Consider the following 25343-nt stretch of genomic DNA (forward strand, 5'->3'; position numbering starts at 1 on the left):
TTTTCATTCATTCTCTTTTTTTGTCTATTGCTTCACTATGCATTGAAACAACTGTGAAGTTTTGCTTATCTTTCAGATGAAATTATGAGCAGCAGAAATAGGGGTAGAACTAGCAGATCCCATTTCAGTAGCAACATTATATTTATATAGTAGCAGTGTAAAACATGAATGTATTGCATATTCATTAATCATTTATGTACTATATTTTCTGTTGTATTTTTATTTATAGAGATGATGAAATTTGGTATTTTATGATATTTCATTGCCATTTCTGTTCAGATTTTAATAGATATATTTAGTGTCATTATTATTATGTTTTATGGTGGCACAGTGGTTACAATGCAATGTTGCAGGCTAACTCTGCCGACTGCCATCAGTTTGATCCTGACTGGTTCAAGGTTGACTCAGCCTTTCATCCTTGCAAGGTCGGTAAAATGAGAACCCAGATTGTTGGGGACAATATGCTGACTCTGTAAACCGCTTAGAGAGGGCTGTAAAAGCACTGTGAAGCGGTATTTAAGTCTAAGTGCTATTGCTATTATTCCTTCATTTCAATGCATATGTACTCAAAACCAAATAGCACTCACTTTTGTCTATTTAGTGAAAGGAAACATAATAATAACTCACTTCTGCAGTAAGACTAAATTCTACTTATACAGTACAGATGGTAGCAGCTCTAGAGGTCCAATCTCTGCATTAATTCTGCTGCTTATCTTCAATTCTTAAAATAGGAAGAGGAAGGAAGAATAATTTATAAATTCTTGCAGACTTCTGCATGTCTTCAAAATGATACGCAAAGTACAGCATTATCCTTATTCCTATTAAATCCTTTTATCATTTTTTGAACTCTTATTCTAAACTTAAATGAAAAGATAGTGCATGAAATATTTTATTATTTATTGCAGTACCTTTGATACTCTCTTTATCAGGTCATTTTTATAGCAGAAAAAAATATAATTGAATTCTAACCAAATAAACGATTAAAAGCATTTGTTCTATTTGGTAATAAATTAAATTAAATACAATATAAAAGTCACTTAAGCATGTGGGAAAGGATACTGAAATCAGACCTATCATTTCCTCAGTTCTTTTGATCTAGGATTCTGTCTCTTAAGAGAGCACAAGGTTATTTATGGTGATATTGTGTCAGCTGTGCATAATAGAAAAATGAACAAGATTTCTGGGACTTCCTTTTGTCAGAAGTTCCTCTCTGTATTTGTGTCATCCTGTCTTGTAAAGTGGGCTGCAAGAATAACCTTGAGAGACAGGGCAAAGAACCATAGCCTCAGACATCCCACTGAACTGTGGAATGTTGTTATCCAGTCTTCTGGTTTGTAAAGTTTCATTTAAAAAAGTACTGTAGGGGCTCATTTTGAAGTTGATTGTATAAGCTGTCCAGTATGCTAACCACCATAAAGGTGTGTTATAATATGTGCAATGTTAAACAAGACTCCAAGTTTTATTGTTGCTTTGTCTTGATTGAGGCTGCTCCCTTTCTTAGTTTAAATCTTGATGCTGAGGCTGTAGCTTCAGGCTCATTTTAATGCTTTATTATGAATTTTAGAAATATATTTTGACAATCCTTGATCTCTTCTGTATTACCCCAGAATATATCCTAGGAAGGGGCAATCTGAACCCAAGTGCTGTTACATATTTAAAGAAAAATCAGGAAGATATACATTTGTTTATTAGATATACATCCAGGTTTTCCTTCGAAATTGCTCTAAGCAGCTAGCAATAATAAAAATAAAGATTAAAAAAAACAAAATTATAATTAAACAGATCTAAAACAATTATAGGATCCAACTCTTGGATAAGTATCAATTTATCTTTTGTCTCCATTGCAAAAGTCTGTCTCTAAATTTCATTGTTAGTCTCACAGAACGTCACTACAGTACTGTTTCTGTGATCAAGGAAAAAGTGATAAGTCAGTAGCAGACAAGGGCTTTGAGAAGCAGGGTGGGGAAAGATGGCAGCTAAAGCATTATGCTCACAGCCCTATTCCTTGGTATGTGTACAATATCAACACTTAAACAAAGGCAGCACTTTGAACAGAATGCTTTCATCTTGCTCTTTTGACACTACCAACCTCTATATTGATAAGCTCTTTGTTTTACATGCAAAAATGCCATGATTTGAGTAGAAAAAAACTTGTGTATGAACCTTAAAAATTTTCATTTTCATTAATAGAGACAGCACTAAGATAGATGAAATGGTGTTGTAAGTCAATTTAACTCAATATGATATGAGCTGCAGTGGTGCAGTGGTTAGAGTGCAGTACTGCAGGCTAATTCTGCTGATCACTGGCTGCCAACAGTTTGGCAGATCGAATCTCACCAGGCTCAAGTTTGACTCAGCCTTCCATCCTTCCAAGGTCGGTAAAATGAGGCCCCTGATTGTTGGGGACAATATGCTGACTCTGTAAACCGCTTAAGAAAGGGCTGTAAAGCACTATGAAGCGGTATATAAGTCTAAGTGCTATTGCTATTGCTTACAGAAAGAAATTTATTCTAAACTACTGGATACCTTTCTTGACAGCACATGTGAAAAAATCAAAGTGACACTACCCTCTCCCAAATATTCTAAAGCATTCTAAAGAATACTTTCACATACATAGAGGAGCCGAGGTGACTCAGTGGTTAGGGTGCAATACTGCAGCTACTTCAGCTGACTGCTAGTTCAGCAGATCAGCGGATCAAATCTTACCGGCTCAAGGTTGACTCAGCCTTCCATCCTTCCGAGGTGGGTAAAATGAGGACCCAGATTTTTGGGGGCAATATGCTATTTAGTATACTGTCTTTGGTGTAAGCCGCTCAGAGTCCTCGGAGAGTGGGCGGCATAGAAATATGAATAATAATAAATAAATAAATAAATAAATACATAAATATAAATAAATACTTCTAAATGATGTTAACAAAAAGGCACATATGAAAAAATAGGAAGTTTTGCCTCTCCATTTACAAATGTAGGTTAACCCCATAAAATGTACAATGTAATAATAATAAGTCTGAGAAAGTTATAATCCCCATCCCCACATGGGCAAATGCACTTAGCTACAGGGATTTTACTGTACCTGCCTTATAGAATCCAGATGAAAATATGTTGAGTATAGCTTTAAATTCTATTTTGTTGAAATAGCCTATTAACTTCTATCTGGAATTACATGCCCCTTATTGTTTGAATAATTAATTGCTTACTTTGATCATAACATATTACGAATACTGTAATAGAGATAACCCATATGAAGTCAACTTATGCTATATTGTCTGCTTCCAGGGTGAGGAAAAGTTATCTATTATAATTAGAGAAGTCAACCAACAGGAAAGCATTTTGATCCAATAAGAGCAATAAGCCTCTAGCACATTTTATAACACTGTTAGTAGAGACCTACATATTTTTACAATGAAATTTTCTATATGTTTGTTCTTGCTGAAAACCACATACATAGTATAACTATCACACATACATACATACATACATACATACATACATACATACATACATACATAATATTTAAATGTTTCATTGTCAATGCCATAAATCTCATTGTTTATTTTTTCTCTTGCTTTCAGATGGTGTCCTTGTTATAGGTGTTCACTCAGCAAAATTTCCAAATGAAAAAGTTTTGGATAACATCAAAAGTGCTGTTCTTAGATATAACATCACTCATCCTGTGGTAAATGATGTTAATGCAACCCTCTGGCATGAGCTAGAAGTGTCCTGCTGGCCAACCTTGGTAATTGTTGGACCTCGTGGCAATATCTTGTTCAGTTTGATTGGCGAAGGGCACAAGGACAAACTATTTCTATTTACATCTATAGCCTTAAAATACTACAAGGAACAAAGGCAAATTAATAGTAATAGAATTAGAACACAACTATATAGAAACTCATTGTCATCTTCACCTTTGCTGTTCCCTGGGAAAATTGCAGTAGATAGTTCTGAAAACACCCTGGTAATAGCTGATACCGGACATCATAGGATTTTGATTGTGGAAAAAAATGGTCACATTCTGCACATCATTGGAGGTAAGGGTAATCTAAATATATTTAAAGATCTGATACTTTATTGTTTTGTTCTGTTGATTAATGATCGAAATAAAATTATTTTAAAACCTTGCATTTTATCTTGACAACTCTCATGGCAAATCCTGAATTCTGTCTGTCTTCTACAATTCTTTAATATTGCAAACTATATTAGCTATATTACAATTAGTTTCCAGTCCTACAAAATGCTTCTTTGAGTGTATATGGAGCTGCAAATAAATAATTATCTAATTCTGAGCTCTAATAACCATACAAAATTTAATAAGTCATGAAAATGATACTACATTTTTCAGACTTGAAACTGGTATACTACAAATAACATGAGCAGTACACTCTATGAAATTCAATTAGTGGTTGCTTATTGTAGCACATAGCTGACTGCATGTTTTCTTGGCATTGCATTCCATTTTGCATTGTATTACACAATTCCTTGTCTTTGAAAGCTGAATCTTTAAAGGAAATGGTTGTAGATGCAATAAATGTGTGTGTTTGTTTGTTAATGTTTAAAGATTAATAGATTATATTGCAAGGCATTCTATAAGTTTAAAAATTCTGCTTTTGAAAAAAAAATATCTACACTTTTCTGTGGAAAAATAATATTAAACATATTGACTAATATTGATTTTATTTGATTAGACCCACAGCTGTATTGCTGTTCTAATTAATATAAAAAAAAATTCTTTGCAACCTAAATCTGATATGACTGTGTACCCATTGTTGACAGCAAAAGTTATACTTTTATTTTATGTTATTTTTGTTCAAGGACCAGACAGGGGAAGAAATGATGGAAATTTTTCAGAAGCATCGTTCAATTGTCCACAAGGAGTTGCCATAAAGAACAATATTATTTATGTAGCAGATACAGAAAACCATCTAATTAGAAAGGTAAATTGATTAATTATGTTCTATCATGTCAGTACCAATTTAGCAACAATATAGACAATCTGTCCCTAACCTGGTCCTTACCTTGAATTTCTTTATGGATAAAAAAACAATGCTGACACAATTATTCAAGGGCTATGCAATGTGACCAGCAATAATATTCCTAAATATATTTTTATTCCAAGTAGATTTTAAAAAGTATTATTTTTCTTTTTGTATAAGCTTTTAAAGCAATTTTGTAGGTAGTTCTCATTTAGCAACTGCAGTTGGGATCAACCACCTTGTTACATGACTGTAACTGTGGTTATGATTTTATTTCAACTTTCCTTTGCTTTACGGCATTGGGGGAATATGGGTCCAAACAATGGGTCGAGTCCCAACAGTGAAGAATGTTCACATACAAAGAAGCTGAGTAAAAGGGCAAATCTAATAGTCTTTTTTGTTTTACCATTCTGCCACCTTTTGGAACACACTCTCAATGCTAGGATAATTAGCAAGAAGGAAATTAATGTTTGCATTTACATTCAGTGGAGAAGAAAAAATTATTAGTGAGTAAGCACCCACTGCACATTTGCAACTGTGAGCTGCTTAGGAGCCAAAAAGCCTTCATTGTGAAATTGATTACATTCTTGTCAGCAGCAGGTAGCAGGAGAGTTCTAATCAACTAATTAAGGTCATAGATCTGAGTTCGTTAACTTGCAGTTAGCACCTTTCAGGAGAGAGCTGCACTGCAGAGAAAAGCAGGTCACGAAGAAGGAACATGTTCAGGCAATCTCTTCACTCTGCAAAGAGGTGGGATGGGGAAAGAAAACATGTCAGGCATAGAACAACACATATGATCTGATTATAATGACAAACATGTGACAGAGATGCTGCAAAATCTCTTTTTCATATATTTTTATTCATAAATAAAGACACTGGTCTCAAAAGTTACTTTTTTATCACTGTTATAACTGCGAGCAATCACTATCTGAGGCAGTTGTGAAACAAGGACATGGACCGTTAAAAATCAGTTGTTCACTGCATAGAACAATGTGTGCCTATATGCATTGTATCTTATTCATATTCTTTCCATTGAAAACCATTTTATAACTTTTTAATAAATTCCATATCAAACCTTATTTTCATTAGCATCGCGAAATATCGGTATCTTGGTGCTGATAATAATCTCCAACCAACTTAGATTCTGCATATATGAAATCATCTCTACTTGTCATGTAGTGTTAGTAAGAAGTTCCAAACTTTCCATGTTAGTATTTTTATTGAGTTGTAACATCTGAAATGATTACCATGTCTACTCACTACTCTTAGAGTTAAGATTTAAAAAGCCAGGTTTTCATTTATACTGTTCTATATTTTTTTATATAAACTTTTTTGTCATTAATTTATATTGTGGATTAGTCCTATAGATATTAAATTAGGATAACTTTTATTTCAATTAATGAACTTTATTATCTCATTTCATTTGCTTTTTTTGATGAAATCTAGTGGTTCTCAAATATTTTTGTCTCAGGACCTTTTTACATTCTTAAAAATGTTTGAGGACATCAAAGAGCTTTAGTTTATATTTATGGATTAGCAAATTAGAAATTAAAATTTATAAAATTTGAAGTATTTATTAAATTTATAAAATTTAAAGTATTTGTATCTTTGACTTTTGGACTCCCTGAAAAGTTCTCAGGGACCCCAGGGTCTCTAGACCACACTTTGACAACCAATGTTTTAATTGAAAAAAAGCATTGTTACCCCTAGCAGACAAGATATAAATTCTTCACTAAAGATATAAACTATTTCAAAATTAAAGATATGTGCTACTCTGGTACTAACTATAAAGCAGGGCAAAACAAGTTCTCCTTGCTTGCACAAGTATAGTATGTTCAAAAGAAATATTACAGTATTAAAGTTATTTTGTTAAAAATGGTTAACAGTATAAAAAGATGTACCATTTTAAAAGTTTACTGGAAAAATAAATGAATTCTTTGTGCTCTTTGAGTTTGTTTGTTTGTTTGTTTGTAATTACAAGCTCAGAAAATACCAGTAATTCCACAGATCAACCCTGAATTACACACATTCTCTTTTATTAAAATAAATCAACAATTGATTCTAGATTGACCTGCGGTTGGAGTTAGTGAGCACTGTTGCAGGAGTTGGAATACAAGGCACTGATAAGGAAGGAGGAGCCAAAGGAGATGAGCAGCCTATTAGTTCACCATGGGATATAACTTTGGGAAGCTTAGGTATTTTTATGATGTTTATATTTTATATTTATGATGTTTTTTTCAATGATTGTAGTCAGCTTAATACCATTGCCAGTTATCTAATTTTTTTCTTCTACTGATCCCTTCCCTTATCTCATGAGCACACAGAATTATGAGTCATCAATATTTACAATAATTTCTATATTTTGAAAGCAATCACAATTTTTTTAGTCATGCGCTCAATTATATGCCCAGATACATAACTTGAATATTAAATATATAATTTTGTCTCTTGTAGCAAAATAATTTTGCAAATGAAGACAAATATATATGTCCCAGGATAATGTTGCAGGATCTAATCTGAGTTGGTCATCCGGACCAGAGGTTTGTTCTTCAAAGCTTTTGGACTCATGTTGGAGCCCATCTTCAGGGAGCTTTTCAATCTCACAGGATGTATGCACTGGGCTCTTTTATGCATAGTATTTAAATGGTGCCTGGTTGTGTGTGGCTTTTAATTGTTGATTGGGTGGTTGATGGCCAGCTATTAAGTCTTTGATTGTTGTTTTCTTGTGCTGCTAGGGTCTCGGCTTCTAAGTACCGGGTAACATAGAGGTAAATCAGCATTCCTGTTGACTGTCATGAGGCCCATTTCCCAGGTTTCAATCATTTCTCTTGACTATTTTTGTCCCTTCTCAGCCAACAATCTTAGTAGCTATGAAATTGAATGTCCTTATTCATTGCAATGTAAGACTACTAGTGAGTTCAGGTCTGTGTGCTACATAGGGGCAGTCCATGCACGGAATCTGGTAAATTACACTATAATTTTCTCCTACCTTTGTATCACGCAGATTTTAAAGCCAACCATCAACACCCCACTCGACAACTAACAGCCACACACAATCAGGCACCACATAAATACTATGCATAGAACAGCCCAATGCACACATCCTGGAGATTGAGAAGTGTGCTAGGAAACGGCTTAAGTATGAGTCCAAAAGCTTGGAAGAACAAACATTCCAATGAACAATTATTATAAAGTTAAAAATGTAGAATATTTTCCATGTTTTAATACTAAATACAGTTTATTCCTGACGGTTCTTGTTTAAGATTACTGTTCTAAAATGGTTTGTACTCATTTTATTCATGTATATTAATGCAAAATATTTTGCTCTCAGATATAAGTGAAAGGGGAGAAAAGTTTGAGAAAAGTTACAGACCCATTTTATTTAATTGAGTTTAATCCTAAAGAGTAAAATGCTTTCCAATACTTTATACCCTATTTATAATTATTTTTCAAAACAGTTAGGAATGTTTATTTACTTATTTAACAATAAAATCCAGTATGATAGATAGCTGCTAAATCACACTACAAAAATTAGACACAATGAACTGTGTTTCTTTAAGGAGTCTAGGAAAAAGGCAACAGTTTATTTACAACATATCCTTATTTCACATATATTTTCATACTTCCACCCAGAATATCTTTCCCGTAATAATCTTGTGCTTATTGTATGTATGGTTTATATATTCATACTGATAAATATTATTAACCTGGTCATATTGATCAAGAGTTTTTTTAGTTTTTTAGTTATTTAATTTTAAAATATACAAGTTAATAATATTTTTCTATGTTTTCATATATTTAATTATTCTACACATTCTAGAGAACTGGATTTGGGGCTGTTTAGAGGTACAGAAAATAAATAAATTGGAACTAAATTATTTTGTCAGCTATTTTTATAATTTACAAAAACTTATTTCCCCTAAACTAATTAATATTTTAATCTAATTTTCAACAATATGGTTAAGTGTATCAAAGTAGTGAGTAAATAACTTACCTATTTTCCTTACAAACTATTTTATTAGGGAAGTAAATCCTCTTCTATCCTTTTATACTTGTTTTTAGGTAACATAAAATTTACCTGTCAATTTTCATATTATAAAAAACTTACATTTTAAGAAGTTATAAACACTACTTAATTATGCATATTAAGTTTAGAAAAATTATATTTTTAATTTTAATTTTTAGTTAAGGGAGAAACATAGTAAATTAAATATATTGATAGTTGCTGTTCCGAAATCAAGAAAACTTTTAAGGTGTTTTCTGGATTTGGGGATATTGTATATAGAAAACAGCTCTTTTCAATAGCAAATATGTGAAACCTGAATGGCAGAACCAATCAAATGTATAATTTACATTGCTTTTTTCAGTAAGATTAAAAAAAATGGTAGTATAAAATATAAATTACATGGTCATAAATTACATGGTCATAAAGCCAAAAGTCTGGCTCTAATTATATTACAACATGACAACGTGTTTATATTCAATCAAGACATCAAGAAAATTTTTTAGAAACATGCATTCATTTTGTAACAACAAAGACAATTTAAACATATATAGCATATAGTTTAATCTTTTTCTGAATTTAATCGGAATATTTATATTTTAACTTTTAAAATAAAAAAATTTCCAGCTCTAGTGCTTTTGAATAGCATTGGCATCTTACTACTTTATTACTGACCATGTGCTTTTCATGTACATGTAGAGGATGTTCTTTCCATTCTCATCTATTTTTATTCAGTGCTATTGAAATCAAGCAGTGCTAAACGCATTTTTGGTTGAAGTGTGAAGTGTTCTTGATAGCTGCATTCTTTCTGAAAGACACAGATCTAAGACCTTGGTGTTATGATCTATAAGTGTAGCTATGATTCAAGCTTTTGTGTGCATAGCAAGCAAAAGTCACTATAATGCTACATAAGATAAGGATTTTAAGTAAACAATATTGAAATATGCAGCATATATGCATATATGAGTAAAGTCCTGGTGAAGGGCAAGTGTATATAATATTACACAACGTATGACAGTATTTAAGTGTAAAAAAATTGACAACCATTTTTAATGTACATTTGTCCTATTTAAAAGACAGTTTGTGATTGAAAACGTCACTTCACATTCATGGACTTTGATGCATAACATGCCTCGTTCTGCAACTCAACTCAATTCAGTTCAATTTTTTTTCTTCTTATTCTTCAAAAATAGATAGATATTGCAGAATCTTTTATGATTGCTTATAACAGTGGTTTCTTGGCATGAGTTTCTTATTTTTATTTAAAAATAAAATAAAATGTTCTTTAGCAGAAATTATCAGATACAGTATAAACATTGAGGGGATTAATATAGATATATCTTGGGACAATGATTGTCAACTTTATGTATTGATATTATTTAAAGAAGGAAGATTTCTAGCATTGGCCAATGGACCAATATATATTCCACATTCAGTTCTTGCTGTCTGTTCTTGGCAAGGTTTTTCAGACATGGTTTGCCATTGCCATCTTCTTATGGCTGAGAGAAAGTGACTGGCCCAAGTCTCACAACTGGCTTTGTGCCTAAATTCAGAGTCTCCTGGATTCTAACCAATGCCTTAACCACTACACTAAGCTGGCTCTTAATCTGGAAATAATGTGGTAATATTATTGCAAATAGTAGTGGTTTTAGAAGGGCCATTGGCCCATTTCTGTAAGGAAACCTCATTAGAGGTTAGCTATGGTAATACATTTTGTGTATTACCATGAAGGAGCTTTTAAAAAAATACATTCCTTATCTGGAATTATGCAAAGGGACATACTCACATTGCCAGTTTCTTTGAACACTAGAGTAATTCAGTAGCAGTATTTCTTTTTTCTTTTCCAACGGTACCATTTAATTCTACTTGCATTTGAACTTTTCTAAAGACTGGCATAGCTACTAAAGGTAATCCTCAGGTTATGATGGCAATTGGGAGTCTAATTTCTATTGCTAAGTGATGCATTCATAAAGCATGACGCATGACCTCATTAAGCAGCAATTGCAATCCCAGCAATCCTATTTGCTATTGTAACCTCAGGATCCCACGGTTGTTAATTGAGGAGTTCACATGATCTCTCAATTGGCTTCTGAGTGTAATTCAGGATAAAATATATCATCTTTAAAGCCCTACATGGCATACAACTGGGTTACTTACAGGATTTCCTTTTCCCTATGGTATGTGCCTATCCCACAAATTCTGACAGGGAAGGTGTATTCCAGATCTTTCCAGGAGGAATGCTTTTTCAGTGCTAGTTCTTATGAACAATTTTGTTCTTGCCACAAAGTTGGCCGAGACTTCAGAAATCCTCTCAGGATCTGGTTCTTTCTTTGGGCTTTGGGTCATTATATGTGATGTTTTGGAGGATCGATTGGATGATAATGGCATTTCTATTTGAATCACCATTTTATTACTTCATTATTGATTAGTTCATGTATTTTGTTTTGTTTTGTTTTTAAGGAATGACAAATGACATTTTGTTAATGACAAAAATTCACCACATAACTTGGAAATCCTCAATATTTTGTATCATAGTAAGGAGTTTTGGTTATAGTTTACCAAATACCAGTTGGTAATAGTGTCCACCAGGATGCGCTCTATTTTTATACTGTTCACTTACAATATCTATTAAATGTATTAAAATATTTTCCCAGAAAAGAAATTATTATTTTTCAGGAAATGATGAATCCCTTGGGAAGCACTAAGGTCACAAAGGTTTTTCAGAGCTATTAATTGTACAGTGTAAATAAATTCCAAAAGGAAATTTAGAAGCTCATATGTGTGTGTTATATAATTAATACATATTTTCCTCTATAATAATTTAGGACGAACAAGGGAAACCCATCAACTCTTAAAAGATTCAAGTCACGCACACAATGGTATTGCGTCAATACAGTATCATTTTCCATCCATACCCTAATCTTGTTGCTTTTATTGGACAACACAGCCTTTGGAAATTAAGGCTACTTCCACAAAAGAAATTAAAATGATTTCTTTCCTTTCCTTTGCCTGGGCTCATCACATGGGAAAAGCAAATAGGAAATTGTATTCCTAAGAAATAGCTTTCTGCTTAGGAATATACTTCATGCTGATTTTAAAATCACAAACTTGGCCACCTTAATAGATTATGCCATTTCTGATCAAAGTTGTTTTTTGTCTTTTTGGAATTCTGAAATTGATAAGATATAATCAAATATTTAAATTGCTGAAATGTAGTGCAGAACCGTAAGGATTTCTGAAACAAAACAAAGACCTAGAGTTCTAGAAATCCCTAAGAGAGCAACCATGCTCAGTAATTATTTGTTTAATGATATTCAAAGTTACAAGAGCACTGAAAAAGATGATTTTATGACTGGTCTTCACAATAACTATCACAGCATCTCTGGAGTCACATGATAAAATTTCGGGCATTTGGCAACCAGGAAGTATTTATGATGGTTGCAGCATCCTAGGGTCACATGATTTCCATTTGCGACCTTCTAGCAAGCAATGTCAATGGGAGAAGCCAGGTTCACTTAACAACTATATGATTCAATTAATAACCATTAATAACAATGGTTATTCACTTAATGACTATGGATAGAAGGTAAAATCAGGAATGACTCACTTAACAATCACATTGTTTAACTCTGGAAGTTCTGGTCCCAATTGTGGCCATAAATTGAGAACTATTTGTAGTAGTTAAAATGGAATTGTGTTTGAACACCTTTATAAAATTCCTAGAGGGAAGGACCTTTACAAACCTCTGGACGTAAGGTGTTCTGAAATACAAGAGAAATGGCAGAGAAGAACTGTTGATCTTTAGCTCTCATTTGAAGTGTGGAAAGTCTAAACAGGCCTTTTCATGACCTTCTTACTGGATTGAGCTAATGCAAGAAAGTGTATGATATAATCTAATGATACACAATATAGGCCTTTGTAAGACATCACTAGCCTTTAGATTTGAGTAACCTTTGCAATAACATTAGTACTGACATTAGGCTACTAGATTAAATCAATTTTTGCTAATTTTTAAAACTCTTTTCTATGCCCCTATGCTAATCCATAGTCTGGGTCTGGTAAAAACTTAACAGTTTAAGTCTTAACCAAGGACCTAAGAGGTATTAAGGTAGCGTTCCTCAACCTTTTACCAAGGACCAGTTCAGAGTTTTTCTGCGTACTGCAGGAGGTGTGGTTTCTTGTGCTGCCTGCATCCAGATGCACTTTTTTGCACAGCCTGGTTTCTGGCATGCCACGGACCAGTGCCAGTCCACTTTGTCTTTCAATCCAAGTTATCAAGTTCTAGCTGAGTACAATCAATTATTCCAGCGAAGTATCATATTACAGGAACTACCCAGGTTTATGATATTATTGTTCTTGTTTGTTGCACATTCAGCAAGATGTTTAGACTGGATTTGGCATTTTTATCTATCTAGTGATCTGGGATCTCAAGGACCCAGATAGGCAGATGTTGATGTATGATGATGATTTGTAGCAAATTTATTTGCCGTTCATGTCAGGGTTCAAAGAGACGCTTATTTTTTTTTCTGAGATTACCACAAAATTCTGAATCAAAGAGGTAGAAGTTACCAAAATATTTTTATTCTTGTAGTACAGAGGCCTTTGCTAAATTAGAACCTTAGAACAACAATAAGCACAATTAGATACTACTGTAAACTGCTACGGTGTTAAGCAGTCCAATGCAACAAAATATTTCAAATCATAATTAGAATTAATATTAGTCCTTTGCTAGCTTTCATATCAGTTGAGATTGTTAACGAGTTTCAGTCCCACTCTACTCACCATTGATATATCATTAGTTGCACAATGATTACAAACATTTCCCATTTTAGGAAATGGTAAATGTTTTATGGCATTTCTTGCTCTGGATTTTATTTTTTGAATATACTTAGAATTGACTAATTTAATAAGCACCTGGCAAGATTAAAACCTAGATTAATTTAGATTGCAAAGTGCAGGCACAATGGCTGGTGGGGATTTTTTTTTACAGTATTATAAAAATAGAATTATATATATTGAGCATTTTAATTATCCAAATTGAAAATGAAAACATGTCTATAGAGCAAGTTATTTTATATAAAGAGTGAGGCAATTTGCTACCAAAGTTGTCACTTTCATGTATTATTGTTTCAGCAACTCATGAAGATGGTGTTCTTTGGATTGCCATGGCAGGCATACATCAACTCTGGGCACTTATGTTGGAAAATGGAAAATTACCTAAAGGAAGGTAAATTAGAATATTAGACTTTCTTACCATCATCCTTTGATCATATTTGTTTATAGTATTTATTTATTAGACTTGTTTGGTGCCCATTTCGCCTAGGAATAGGTGATAATAATCTAATTGTGCAGCACTACTAAATATTATTATTATACATACCTTCTCAGTCTAGTTTTAGTTTATCCACTATTCAGAAAGAAATGCAAACTATTTGAAATAATGAGGATTTGAATGGGCAAGTTCTGTTTTCATTAAAGCAATAGTTGATTGATTCATTGATGATGATGGACCAACAACTTGATGTCAGCTCTTAATGACCACATAGATGAACCTTATCCTGGATGATCTACCCTGACCTGCCCCTTCAGATCTTCCAACAGTACATTTATCACTGCTATAATCAAGTTGTCTTCTTGATTAGGGTTGCTAGGAAAGGGTTGCTATTATGGAGGTATAATGAACTAAATCTATTTTGTAAGCTAATTGACTTCTTGGAGAAAAATAAGTTATAAAAGAAATAACTTTTAAAAATATTAGCAAGTATTACATACATTATAAAAATCTCCCTCTCTCTTTCTCTCTCTCTCTTATATTCACTGAACATTGCATAAAATATATTTCAAATTATTTCATAGTTTAAAAAATATGGAAAAGAAAGCTTATTTTTGTTCATAGCATCAAACACACTGAATGTAACTTTTTGTATAAATTGTAGGTTCAAGTGCATGCAGAGCCTATGTAAATCTCACCCCCATCCTTTTTTTAAAGTGATTTGAAGAAAGGAACTTGTCTTCGATTTGCTGGAAGTGGAAATGAAGAGAACCGAAACAATGCATATCCCCACAAAGCAGGCTTTGCTCAACCTTCTGGTCTCTCTGTTGCTGCTGAAGATCCATGGAGTTGCATTTTTGTTGCAGACAGTGAAAGTAGTACTGTTCGAACAGTTTCTCTAAAAGATGGCACTGTGAAACACCTTGTGGGAGGCGAGAGAGATCCAATGGTAATCTAAATCTATATTTCTCTGTGTTTTCCATTGATCCTACACAGCTAAATCAGAAAATTTCTGATCCTATGGATATAAGCTTATTTTAAATGCCAATTCATCACATTTTATTTGTTACTTACTACAATAGTTAATTGAGATCATTAAAAAAAGATTAACTTTCAGTACAATTGAATTAGTCTGCTAATAATCACCAAATACATGCCAGCAAGCAGATATATCAGCTGTGAAACCAGAAGGTACAAGATTTGTTTTCAAATGTTGTTTTAGGAAAAATAGTTGCTATATTAAATAATAAACAATCTTTTCTTATTGGTGGCTAACAAAAAGTTGAATTTTGCTATTCATATCTTTAATTACAATATTTTAAAATAGCCATTAATATTTTGAAATGAAGGCAGGCATAAGTAAAAAAAAGTGCTTAATAAAAAAAATTGTCTCAATATTTTATAATCATGAAGATTAACCAAAGGGCTATTCTGAGTGCTTCATTAAGAATTGTTAATATATAACCTTATGTCATTGCATCACTGAAGAAAAAATGATCTCTTTCATTATTTTTTTGAGATATGATTTTCTTTGTTTTGATTTGATTGGCTGCCCATCTTTATCTAAGTGATTCTGGGCAGCTCATAACAGGTAAAAACAATCCAATGCAAACAAATTAAAATGAATATAAAAAAACTTAGAAAACTAACCACAATAATTTAAAAAACAGATGATTAGTGGCACAATTTACCTTACATCAGCAAAACACAGGTATTAGAAGAGCTCACCACTTTTATAGTTCTGTTGCATAAAAACAGATACAGTATCTGTATCTGTAGCTTAGAGCTAGGTTAGGAATATTCCACATTTCCAAGATCAACAAAAAAAAAAGCCTCTTAGAAACAGATTTCACTGTTTCAATCTATATAAGAATTCTTATTTTAAATATCTGAATTGATATTGTGAAATGGCAGGAGACAAATTTTGAATTGAAGTGAATTGAAATACCTTTATTGTCATTTTCCTGTTTACACAATGACACACATTAAAATAAAATTCCTGTGAACTGCTCTCAAAATATATATATATAATGACAGCAGCAACATTAAAAAATGCCAAATTATACAAAAATTAGACCAAAACATACATTTGTGTGTGTGTGTTTGTGTGTAAATCATAGTCGATTTTGAATAAATAGAAGAAAAAAGAGTTGAGAGTTAACAAGGTTGATACTGTATGGTACAAAGCTATTACAGATTTTGGTTGTTCTGCTTCGGATACTGCAAAGCCTCCTCCCAGAAGATAACAAGGAAGACCAGTCATGCAGAGGATATGTAGAATCCCTGACAATACTGCAGATTCTGGTCAAGCATCACTTATATGCCATGTCCTGGATAGAAGGACGTGAACGTCCAATAAACTTTTATGTTGTCCTCATCATTCTCTGCATAGCTGCCTGGTCTGAAACAGTAACACTTTTCATGGTTAGACTGATAACCCAATAGATCAGGGTGTCAAACTCGATTTCATTGGAGGCTGCATCAGGGTTGTGGGCATGGCCAGGGTGAGTGTAGCCAGCTCGACATCACTCGTGTTGGAGGCGCCTGTGGTGGTCTGAGCACTCTGCCAGACAAAACAGACTCCTGAGCTCCGTTTTTGCTAGCAGAGGCACCACAGGCCAGTCCTTTGCTGTTTCCAGGACAGCCCCGCGAGCCAGATCTAAGCACCCCGTGGGCCGGATTGAGCCCCCTGGCCTTGAGTTTGACACCCCTGCAAAAGATATATGTAGGTTAGTTCTGAGATTAATGCCAAATTATCACTTATTGTCAAGAAAAAATGTTTTTTAAGAATCTACTTTGAATTCAAGTTAATGTTTTAGCAAGTCACACTGATTATTACTAACTTTAATCATCATTACAATGCCTCCCAAATATTTTTTTAAGAATTTATTTGCTTTTGGTGATGTTGATGGAGCTGGGACGAATGCAAAGCTACAACACCCGTTGGGAGTAGCTTGGGACAAAAAAAGAAGCCTCCTTTATGTTGCAGATTCCTATAATCATAAGGTGAGGTCGCATACTTCATTTTCACTAGAAAATATAATTTATTATTCAGTAATACAAAACTTTGTATTGCAGAATATGAAGGTACATCTCTTTGTATATTTACATGTATTATTGCAGTTGTTTTTATATTTCATATTTCAAATGATACTTCAGGCAAGTTTTGAATTTGTATAAAGTACCTCAGGAAAGTTTCTTAGATGAAAATTAAACAAATGAATTCTAGCAGTTGATGAATAACAGGTAAAAGTACTAAAGATGGAGTCAAAATGATAAAAATATTTCTTTCATTTTTTTTTACCCAGCAAACTAAAGAAAGGTTAGTGTCAGGCTCCCATGATTCAACTTACTAAAACTTAGCCAGACTCACAGCACATCAGAGCTAGACAAGACTCTTTATTGCATACTAGATGAAATGATTATAAACAGTTGAGCTGTTCTTATAGCTCAATGGTTAATGTCTGTGTTTCTTTTCCATACCTTTCCTGTTACCTTGTGTTTTGTAGCCTTGGATCTTGGTAGCTGTTGATTGTTGAAATAGCCAACATTTCTGACTTGCAAAAATCTAGCCTCCTAAACCTAGCTCCTACCCTTAGAGGTTCAAATCTCCATTACGTTATGATTTAATCCCCTCTTTGTAAATTTTATATTAGTCACGTTTATGAATCTAATCCATAAACATTACAGCAACTTGATGGATTTGTGTCCCTTAGTAAAATGTATATTAAATATATGGAAATGGATGAGATAGTTTAAGATGTCAAAATAATGTTAGAAAAGAAGAGGATAATATGTGATCTGTCAAAGGAAATTAATGTTGATCAAAATAAGGAGAAAGATTGTACATAAGAATGTTTTTTCTGCCTACATTATTATACAGAAGTGAGACTTTGGTATGAGAATAAATAAATTCTAAATGCAATGGGAATGGGTTACTTAAGTCTGTGTGATAAAACAAGAAGAGATAAGATCATTAATGTTTGGGCGGTGAATTAATGTGGACTGACCATAGAAATGAGACTTCCACCAAAGGAACATATTAAACTGATGTGATGCAATTTCAAAACTGAGGGATCCTTAGAGCTCTCTGACCTTAGTTCTTTTCTTGCAGACATTTCATTACCCAAACTAAGTAAAACCATCAGTTCTAGGACTAATAGTGTTACCTAATTTGGGTACTGAAACGTCTGCAAGAAAAAATCCAGACTCGGAGAGCTCCTGGACCTTTTACCCTGAGTACAACTATTCTTTATTGGAAGCTCAAAACCTAATATATATGACAGAAAAATGATAGTCAAGAGGAAGAGTAAGACTGAGAAAGCTATTGTTCAACAGAATTGATGGAATCCTTAAAAAGAGAGGATTATATCAGCCTTACCAGGTAGACCAAACAATTCTTGATGAGCTAATTCTATTTTCTTGTCAGGCCACATTAACAGAATCTTCTAAGCCTGAAAGTACAGATCTTCGTTTACAGCGCAAGAAACTGACCCGCTTGCCCTCCATTGTACAGCTGTGGGCTGTGCAGTCTCTTATCTGATGGTTTCCTAGGTAGCATCTCTTTGTCCCATGGCCGATCTTACATATCATTAAAGAATATCTTCTCAAAATATTGGTTGAGAAGTTTAAAAAACAAAAGAATATATGATTGACTGATTGGTTGATAATCTTTACTACAATCACTGACCTAGAACGAAACAATCAGCTTCACAAAAAAGAATAAAAGGACAAAACATAGAAGGCCATGAGATAGGAAGGAAAGGAAAGACATTATCTTGAAAGAACAATAAAAACACCGTGAGCTCTAAACAATTTCTAAGATATCAATAAGACTGCGTATGACATTTACTGTAGTATAGTAAATTCATATAGCAGGATATTTAAAGTAGAACCTAAATCATAAATAATAAAAAATACTTTAAAAGTAAAATACTGAAGCAATGTACGAATCAGTGCATGGATGTGAAAACTAACATGGTTTTCAAGAACAGAAATATGCTAAAGAGAATAGAAATAGAATAGAATAGAATAGAATAGAATAGAATAGAATAGAATAGAATAGAATAGAATAGAATAGAATAGAATAGGACACACAAGGAATTTGTCTTTGGTGCATTTGCTCCCAGTGTACATAAAGAAAAATAAAATATATTCATCAAGAATCATAAGATACAACACTTAGTGATAGTCATAGGTTACAAATAAGGAATCAAATTATACTAGGAAACAAATAAAACAATATAAATTGTAGCGATAAAAGCAACATGGTTATAGTCATAAGTGGGAAGAGATAGGTACTAGGAAGGATGAAAATAATAGTAATACAGTCTTAGTAAATAATTTGACCGTGTTGTGGGAATTAGTTGTTTAGCAGAGTAGTGGCATTCGGGGGAAAACTGTCCTTGTGTCTAGTTGTTCTGGTGTGCAGTGCCCTATAGCGTCGTTTTGAGGGTAGAAGTTGAAACAATTTATGTCCAGAGTGTGAGGAGTCTGTAAATATTTTCACAGCCCTCTTTTTGACTCTTGCAGTATACAGATCCTCAATGGAAGGCAGGTTGATAGCAATTGTTTTTTCTGCAGTTCTAATTATCCTTTGAAGTCTGTGTCTCTTTTATTTGGTTGCAGAGCCATTCCAGTTATAGAGGTGCAGATGACAGACTTAATAATTCCTCTGTAGAACTGAATCAGCATCTCTATGGGCAGTTTGAGCTTACTGAGTTGGCGCAGAAAGAACAGTTTTTGTTGTGCTTTTTTGATGACGTTTTTGATGTTAGGTGTCCATGAATATTTAATGAATATTATAATGAATATTTTTGGTGAAAACTGAATTTAATTTTTTTTTATAATAAAACAAATTAAAGGCACAGAACAATAGAAAATACTATTGTTCTATGCCTTTAATTAGTTTTATTCACTACTTTTTAGTATTTTTATGTACACCATAAAGTTACTTACCTGAAAAGAGAATAGTGTGGTGGCTATGTATGTACAAAAAAGAGAGAACTATTATTAATTTGAGTCATGAAGCAGTACTAAATCTAATATCATTGGGTTGTCATTGATAATTATTTTGATATTAGTCAATCTTTGTTCCTATACTTTTTTTAAAAGCATTTTGTAAATTTCTAGATCAACCTATCAATATAATCTCTTAGTCATTTTAAATAGGAATATGAATATGATTTATTAGGACATTCTTCATAAAATTAAAGAAATAGCATAACATTACTTTATGCTCTACAAGGTGTCTTGTTCGTTTTGCTCTAGATTAAATTTGTAGATCCCAAAATGAAGAACTGTGCCACTTTAGCAGGTACAGGAGAAGCAAGCAACATAATTGGTTCCAGCATTACCACATCAACTTTTAATGAACCAGGAGGCCTATGTGTTGAAGATGGAGGACAATTCCTTTATATTGCAGATACCAACAATCATCAAATTAAAGTGATAGATTTAGAAACTCGTACTGTTTCACTGGTAAGTTACTATATAAAAAATATGGATAGAATTTTTTATTTGAAATAAATTATTAGAACTAAATTTAATTCTACTACCTGGATTGCATTATACATGCATTATTGCAGTGTTTTATAATGGCCTGGCAAACAGAATTGCTTTTGTGTTAAGGATATCCTGTTAAGCTTAAAATAAATGTTCCGTCTGTTTTAAGAGGTTAGAAAGGACACTAGTGCCATTAGAATAAGATGAAATAGAAGAACCTCAGCTTTCAGAACTTATTTTGACTTGGATATTGGGGATATGGTTTAATCTTATCTTGCTCTTTTGAGGTGCTTTAAGAACCATGTGTTCCTTCAGTCCATTTTCCCATAAACTGGAAATAAGGCCATATTATTGAATCATTTGAATACAAATGAAGCATATTTGGATTTATTAATATCAGTCTGGGCTCTACTAAATTAAGAATCTCTGCAGCAGAAACAGACCATTAGGGAAAGGGTGAGAAGGGATGGGGCAGATGATGTTATCTGGTAGATACTCATTCAGGTCATATTATACCACCTCTAAGACTTGTTTGTATGATGTTCAGAAAGGATTACAGCCCTGGATATTCCCAATGTATCTCAAAGAATGTTCTATAGTGCTGCTTCTGTAGCTTTGGCCATGTCATGGAAGCCACCTTTCATGGCATTTAGAAACGAAGTACTTTATTATCATTCACAACATTATTTCCCTTTGCTGTACTCAAGCCAGACAATAAAACTGTCAATATAATAAATTCATAAACAAATAGTTATGCATTAAAGTGTCATGAAATCCCACATATAATTTCTAAAAGACTAAAAAAATCATATAAAATAGTCTTTTATTTATCATCTGAAATTAGAAGCTTCAATATCATACTCGGAGTCTGTTTTATCATAGACTCATAGTGCTGGAAAGACTCCTGGATATCTTCTAGTCCTACAATTTACCCAGGCAGGAATTCTCATACCATCTCAAACAAATGGCTATCCAATCTTTATCTGAAAACATCCAGTGATGGAACAGCCAAGCTATCCATGGTTTAAGAATTCTCACAGCAAAGAAATTCCTTCTTATTCCTTCTTATTTTGGATCTCTCTCTCATTCTTATTGTACTATTCAGTGTTTTGAAGAATAAATCCATATTGTCTTCTATGACACACCTTCAGGAATTAGAAAGACAGATATCCTATCTCCCCTTAGCTTTTTTTCAGACCAAACATTCCCAGTTTTTAAAAATAATTTAATAATTTCAGCTTAGGTGCTGCCTGATTCCAACCAGTATTTGTGAAGCACAAATGTTATGTGGGCTTATTCTTCTGCATTCTGGACTAGTTGTTCATAATATTTAGACTCTAACTCTATCATCTTCTTTTGGCTATTAGCTCACACTTTCCAATTTGTTTCTTATACTTCGGTAGCAGTGGTGGGTTTCAATTTTTTTTACTACCGGTTCTGTGAGCGTGGCTTGGTGGGCATGGCACGGCATGGCTTGGTGGACATGGCAGGGGAAGGATACTACATCCTTCTCCATTCCCACCCCACTCCAGGGGAAGGATACTACAAAATCCCCATTTCCTCCCGATCAGCTAGGACTTGGGAGGCAGAGAATAGATGGGGGCGGGGCCAGTTAGAATTTTTATTACCAGTTCTCCGAACTACTCAAAATTTCCACTACCGGTTCTCCAGAACTGGTCAGAACCTGCTGAAACCCACCTCTGTTCAGTAGCCCAAAATGGAACATAATATTCTAGTGCAGTATGATCAGTGCAGCATTGAGTGTAACAATTACTCTTGTGATCTAGCACTTATATCTCTAGAGATATAGGTCAAGATTGTACTGGCTGTTTTGGCAGATGCTTAATCTGTGGTTTACCAGGACACTCAGGTCCTTCTTATAAACATTCTCACTAACCAGGTATTGCCTATCTTGTATCTGTACTATACTGCTGCAACATCAACAATGAAAAGGTCAGATTGGGCAGATTGATGTTATATCTTGAAGAGATCAGATTTTTGTTTATGCCTTTGAATGTATTGAAAAGTTTATATGTATACATATATTATTGAAGAAAGTGTATGTTATGTATGTATGTAAAAATAATTTTAAAGGATATTTTAAGATAGTATGAACAAACAATTTTATTCCTTTTACTTCAAAAGTAGAAGTACAATTAATCCTATACTTGTCTTCAGATCTTGGTTTTGCCTTATTAACACATATTGCACAATTATTTAAAGGAATGTATTTGTCACAGCATTAATAAAAGGATGTCTGCTGCTTTCTCAATAAACTTAAGTGATTTTTTTTAAATCAAACATTTATCTTATATTTTTACAATTCATCATATAAAACTAATTGCCAAAAAATATTCATTAGGTTATTTAAATTGGAAATCCATAGTTATCACAACTTTAGTGAAATACCATATCTTAGTGATATTGGGAGTAGTAGCAGTTGTAAAAAATTAATAACCTTATAACATTAATAACAATTTCCCTATAATAAACATCTTATTGTAAGCACTATTAATAACTGTTGGGCATGAGCATCCATAGACATCCAAATAAGTCAAAACTGCCAAGAAATGTAGCATTTATCAACTCTTTTGTTTGACTTGAAACAAAAAGACAAATGCATTGGAAAGCTATGTATAAGCTATGCCAGAGCCTAGAATGTCTCCTTAATAGTAATATACCAAACATCTTCTGTAAAACATGATCTTTGATTTCTTTTCAAAATGCAAGAAAAATGACTGATTGGATTGCTTGCTAACCATTGTTTTACTTTTATATGTTTTGATTCAGCTATTATTCAGACAATTTTGAAACTTGAACTTGCGAAAGTAGAAGGAATAATCATAGTGTTTACTAAAACAGATTAACAGCCTAATTCCAGGCATACTTCTTTTCAAAAGGGAGTTTCTTCTGCGTCCCGTGAAATATTAGGCATCCAGTTTTGAATATAATTCCACTGTGTATATAGGGGGTTTGTTCTCCTTCCCACAAAAAGGGAATGTTTATACTTGATTGAAATTTTGTTTTACAAGAACTGAACAAACTAACCCAAGTGACAAAAGGCATCAGCCCCACCTGTTCAAATGGAGTTGGATATACATTATCCAATGGTAGAAGCTTAATACATATAACATTGCAATTTCCTGTTCATGTAATCTGGAGTAAGCAGCACTCAATTTACTGAGTATTGCATTGAAATCGATTTTTAAAATGTAATTTACTTAATGTATTTGAATAGTGCTTCAAGTGCCAAAGCATCTTGAAGCAATTTACAATAAAAACATAAATGATACATAATAAAATTCTATATTACAACAACATAAACCAATGTACATACATACAATACATTTTATTCAATACAAAATATATTAATTAACAATGAGGGGAAAGGGCGGGAAAGCTTTCTTCCAACATTCATACCAAGAAGGGCCTCAGGAAGTTGAGACTTATCAACAAGGGTCTAAAATGTATCATTACAATGAACTTAGAGAACATTCCAGTTCACAGCCATCACCACTGTCCTGCATTGCCTCATAGTGAGCAGCCGTCTGGACCATATGTGGGTGATGTCCCATTCCTTTCCTTATCTGGAAAGGTTATCCAGCTTATCCTTGGTTTTTGCTGAGGTTGTCAGTAATTCAATTTGCAATACTTGCTCTGAAAATCCCACCTGAATCAGCCTGATAAAGACATTTGTTTTTTCTAACTTTAGAATATGAAATTATATTTAAAAAATTGACATGTTTTCTATTGCTTTGATAGCTTCCCCTTCTACAGGTTGACACAGTAGACACTATAACTACAGGGAGTATTAAAATGACTGATAAAGCAGAACTGCCAAGGCTCCCTAAATCAGCTCCGCATTTTCAGCTACCTTCATTGACTGTAAGTCCAGGCCAAGCACTTCAGTTCGTACTGATGCTCAACTTGCCTCCAAATACTAAACTGACTGAAGAAGCACCGAGCTCCTGGTTTTTTACTGCAGAAGGTAAAAGAGTCCATGTTCCTGTTTATAGGGGATATATGTTAAGTCTCTGTTTCTCTGTTACCCAAATACATTGACTTACATCAGGCATCCTCAAACTACAGCCCGCGGGCCGGATATGACCCGCTGACACAATGTATCCGGCCTGCGCAGTGATGGGATTCAGCCCCACCCCTTGCCCCAACCCCGCCCTGCCACTCCCACTCACTTCTTGCATGGCTGGCTTTTCCCGGCTGACAGTGACCTGGGAAAGAGCTGCCTCACCTGCTGTGGCTGCCAGAGGCGTGGGGGATGGCCAGGAACTGCAAGGTCCCTGACTGGCAGCAGGGTCTCCGCAACTGGCCCTCCAAGAAACAGGCATGTCATCGGCAGCAGGCAGAGGGGCGGGGACACGTGAGGCATGTGATGTGGATCACGCGCCTGCTCTATCCCATGTGGCTGTGATAAGGCATGTAGTTGCCTAACACATCCAGCCCATGGGACTGCATTCCTTTCCCCTATGCCTCTGCCTTCAGCTACTGCTTCCACTGCTGGTGAAGACAAAGTGAGTAGGGTGTGGGGGCGGCTGCTGCCTACTCCTTCCCATCTCTTTTGGCTTCTGGTTGAGAT

General features: G+C 33.9%; 1 protein-coding gene across 1 annotated transcript in view; it reads left to right on the top strand.

The window, feature by feature from the left end:
- The window catches only part of NHLRC2 (NHL repeat containing 2), a 35719-nt gene that overhangs the window by 6664 nt on the left and 3712 nt on the right, over positions 1-25343 (top strand). Inside the window, exons 3-10 of the mRNA XM_034440168.3 lie at positions 3573-4028; positions 4810-4931; positions 7036-7165; positions 14107-14200; positions 14963-15194; positions 17129-17251; positions 20516-20725; positions 24512-24737. Coding sequence (XP_034296059.2) covers positions 3573-4028; positions 4810-4931; positions 7036-7165; positions 14107-14200; positions 14963-15194; positions 17129-17251; positions 20516-20725; positions 24512-24737 — 1593 coding nt within the window. The remainder of the gene's footprint in view (positions 1-3572; positions 4029-4809; positions 4932-7035; positions 7166-14106; positions 14201-14962; positions 15195-17128; positions 17252-20515; positions 20726-24511; positions 24738-25343) is intronic.

The sequence above is a fragment of the Pantherophis guttatus genome, chromosome 6 (genome assembly GCF_059756535.1).
Source record: "Pantherophis guttatus breed Tessera chromosome 6, ASM5975653v1, whole genome shotgun sequence".
Classification (NCBI taxonomy): domain Eukaryota; kingdom Metazoa; phylum Chordata; class Lepidosauria; order Squamata; family Colubridae; genus Pantherophis; species Pantherophis guttatus.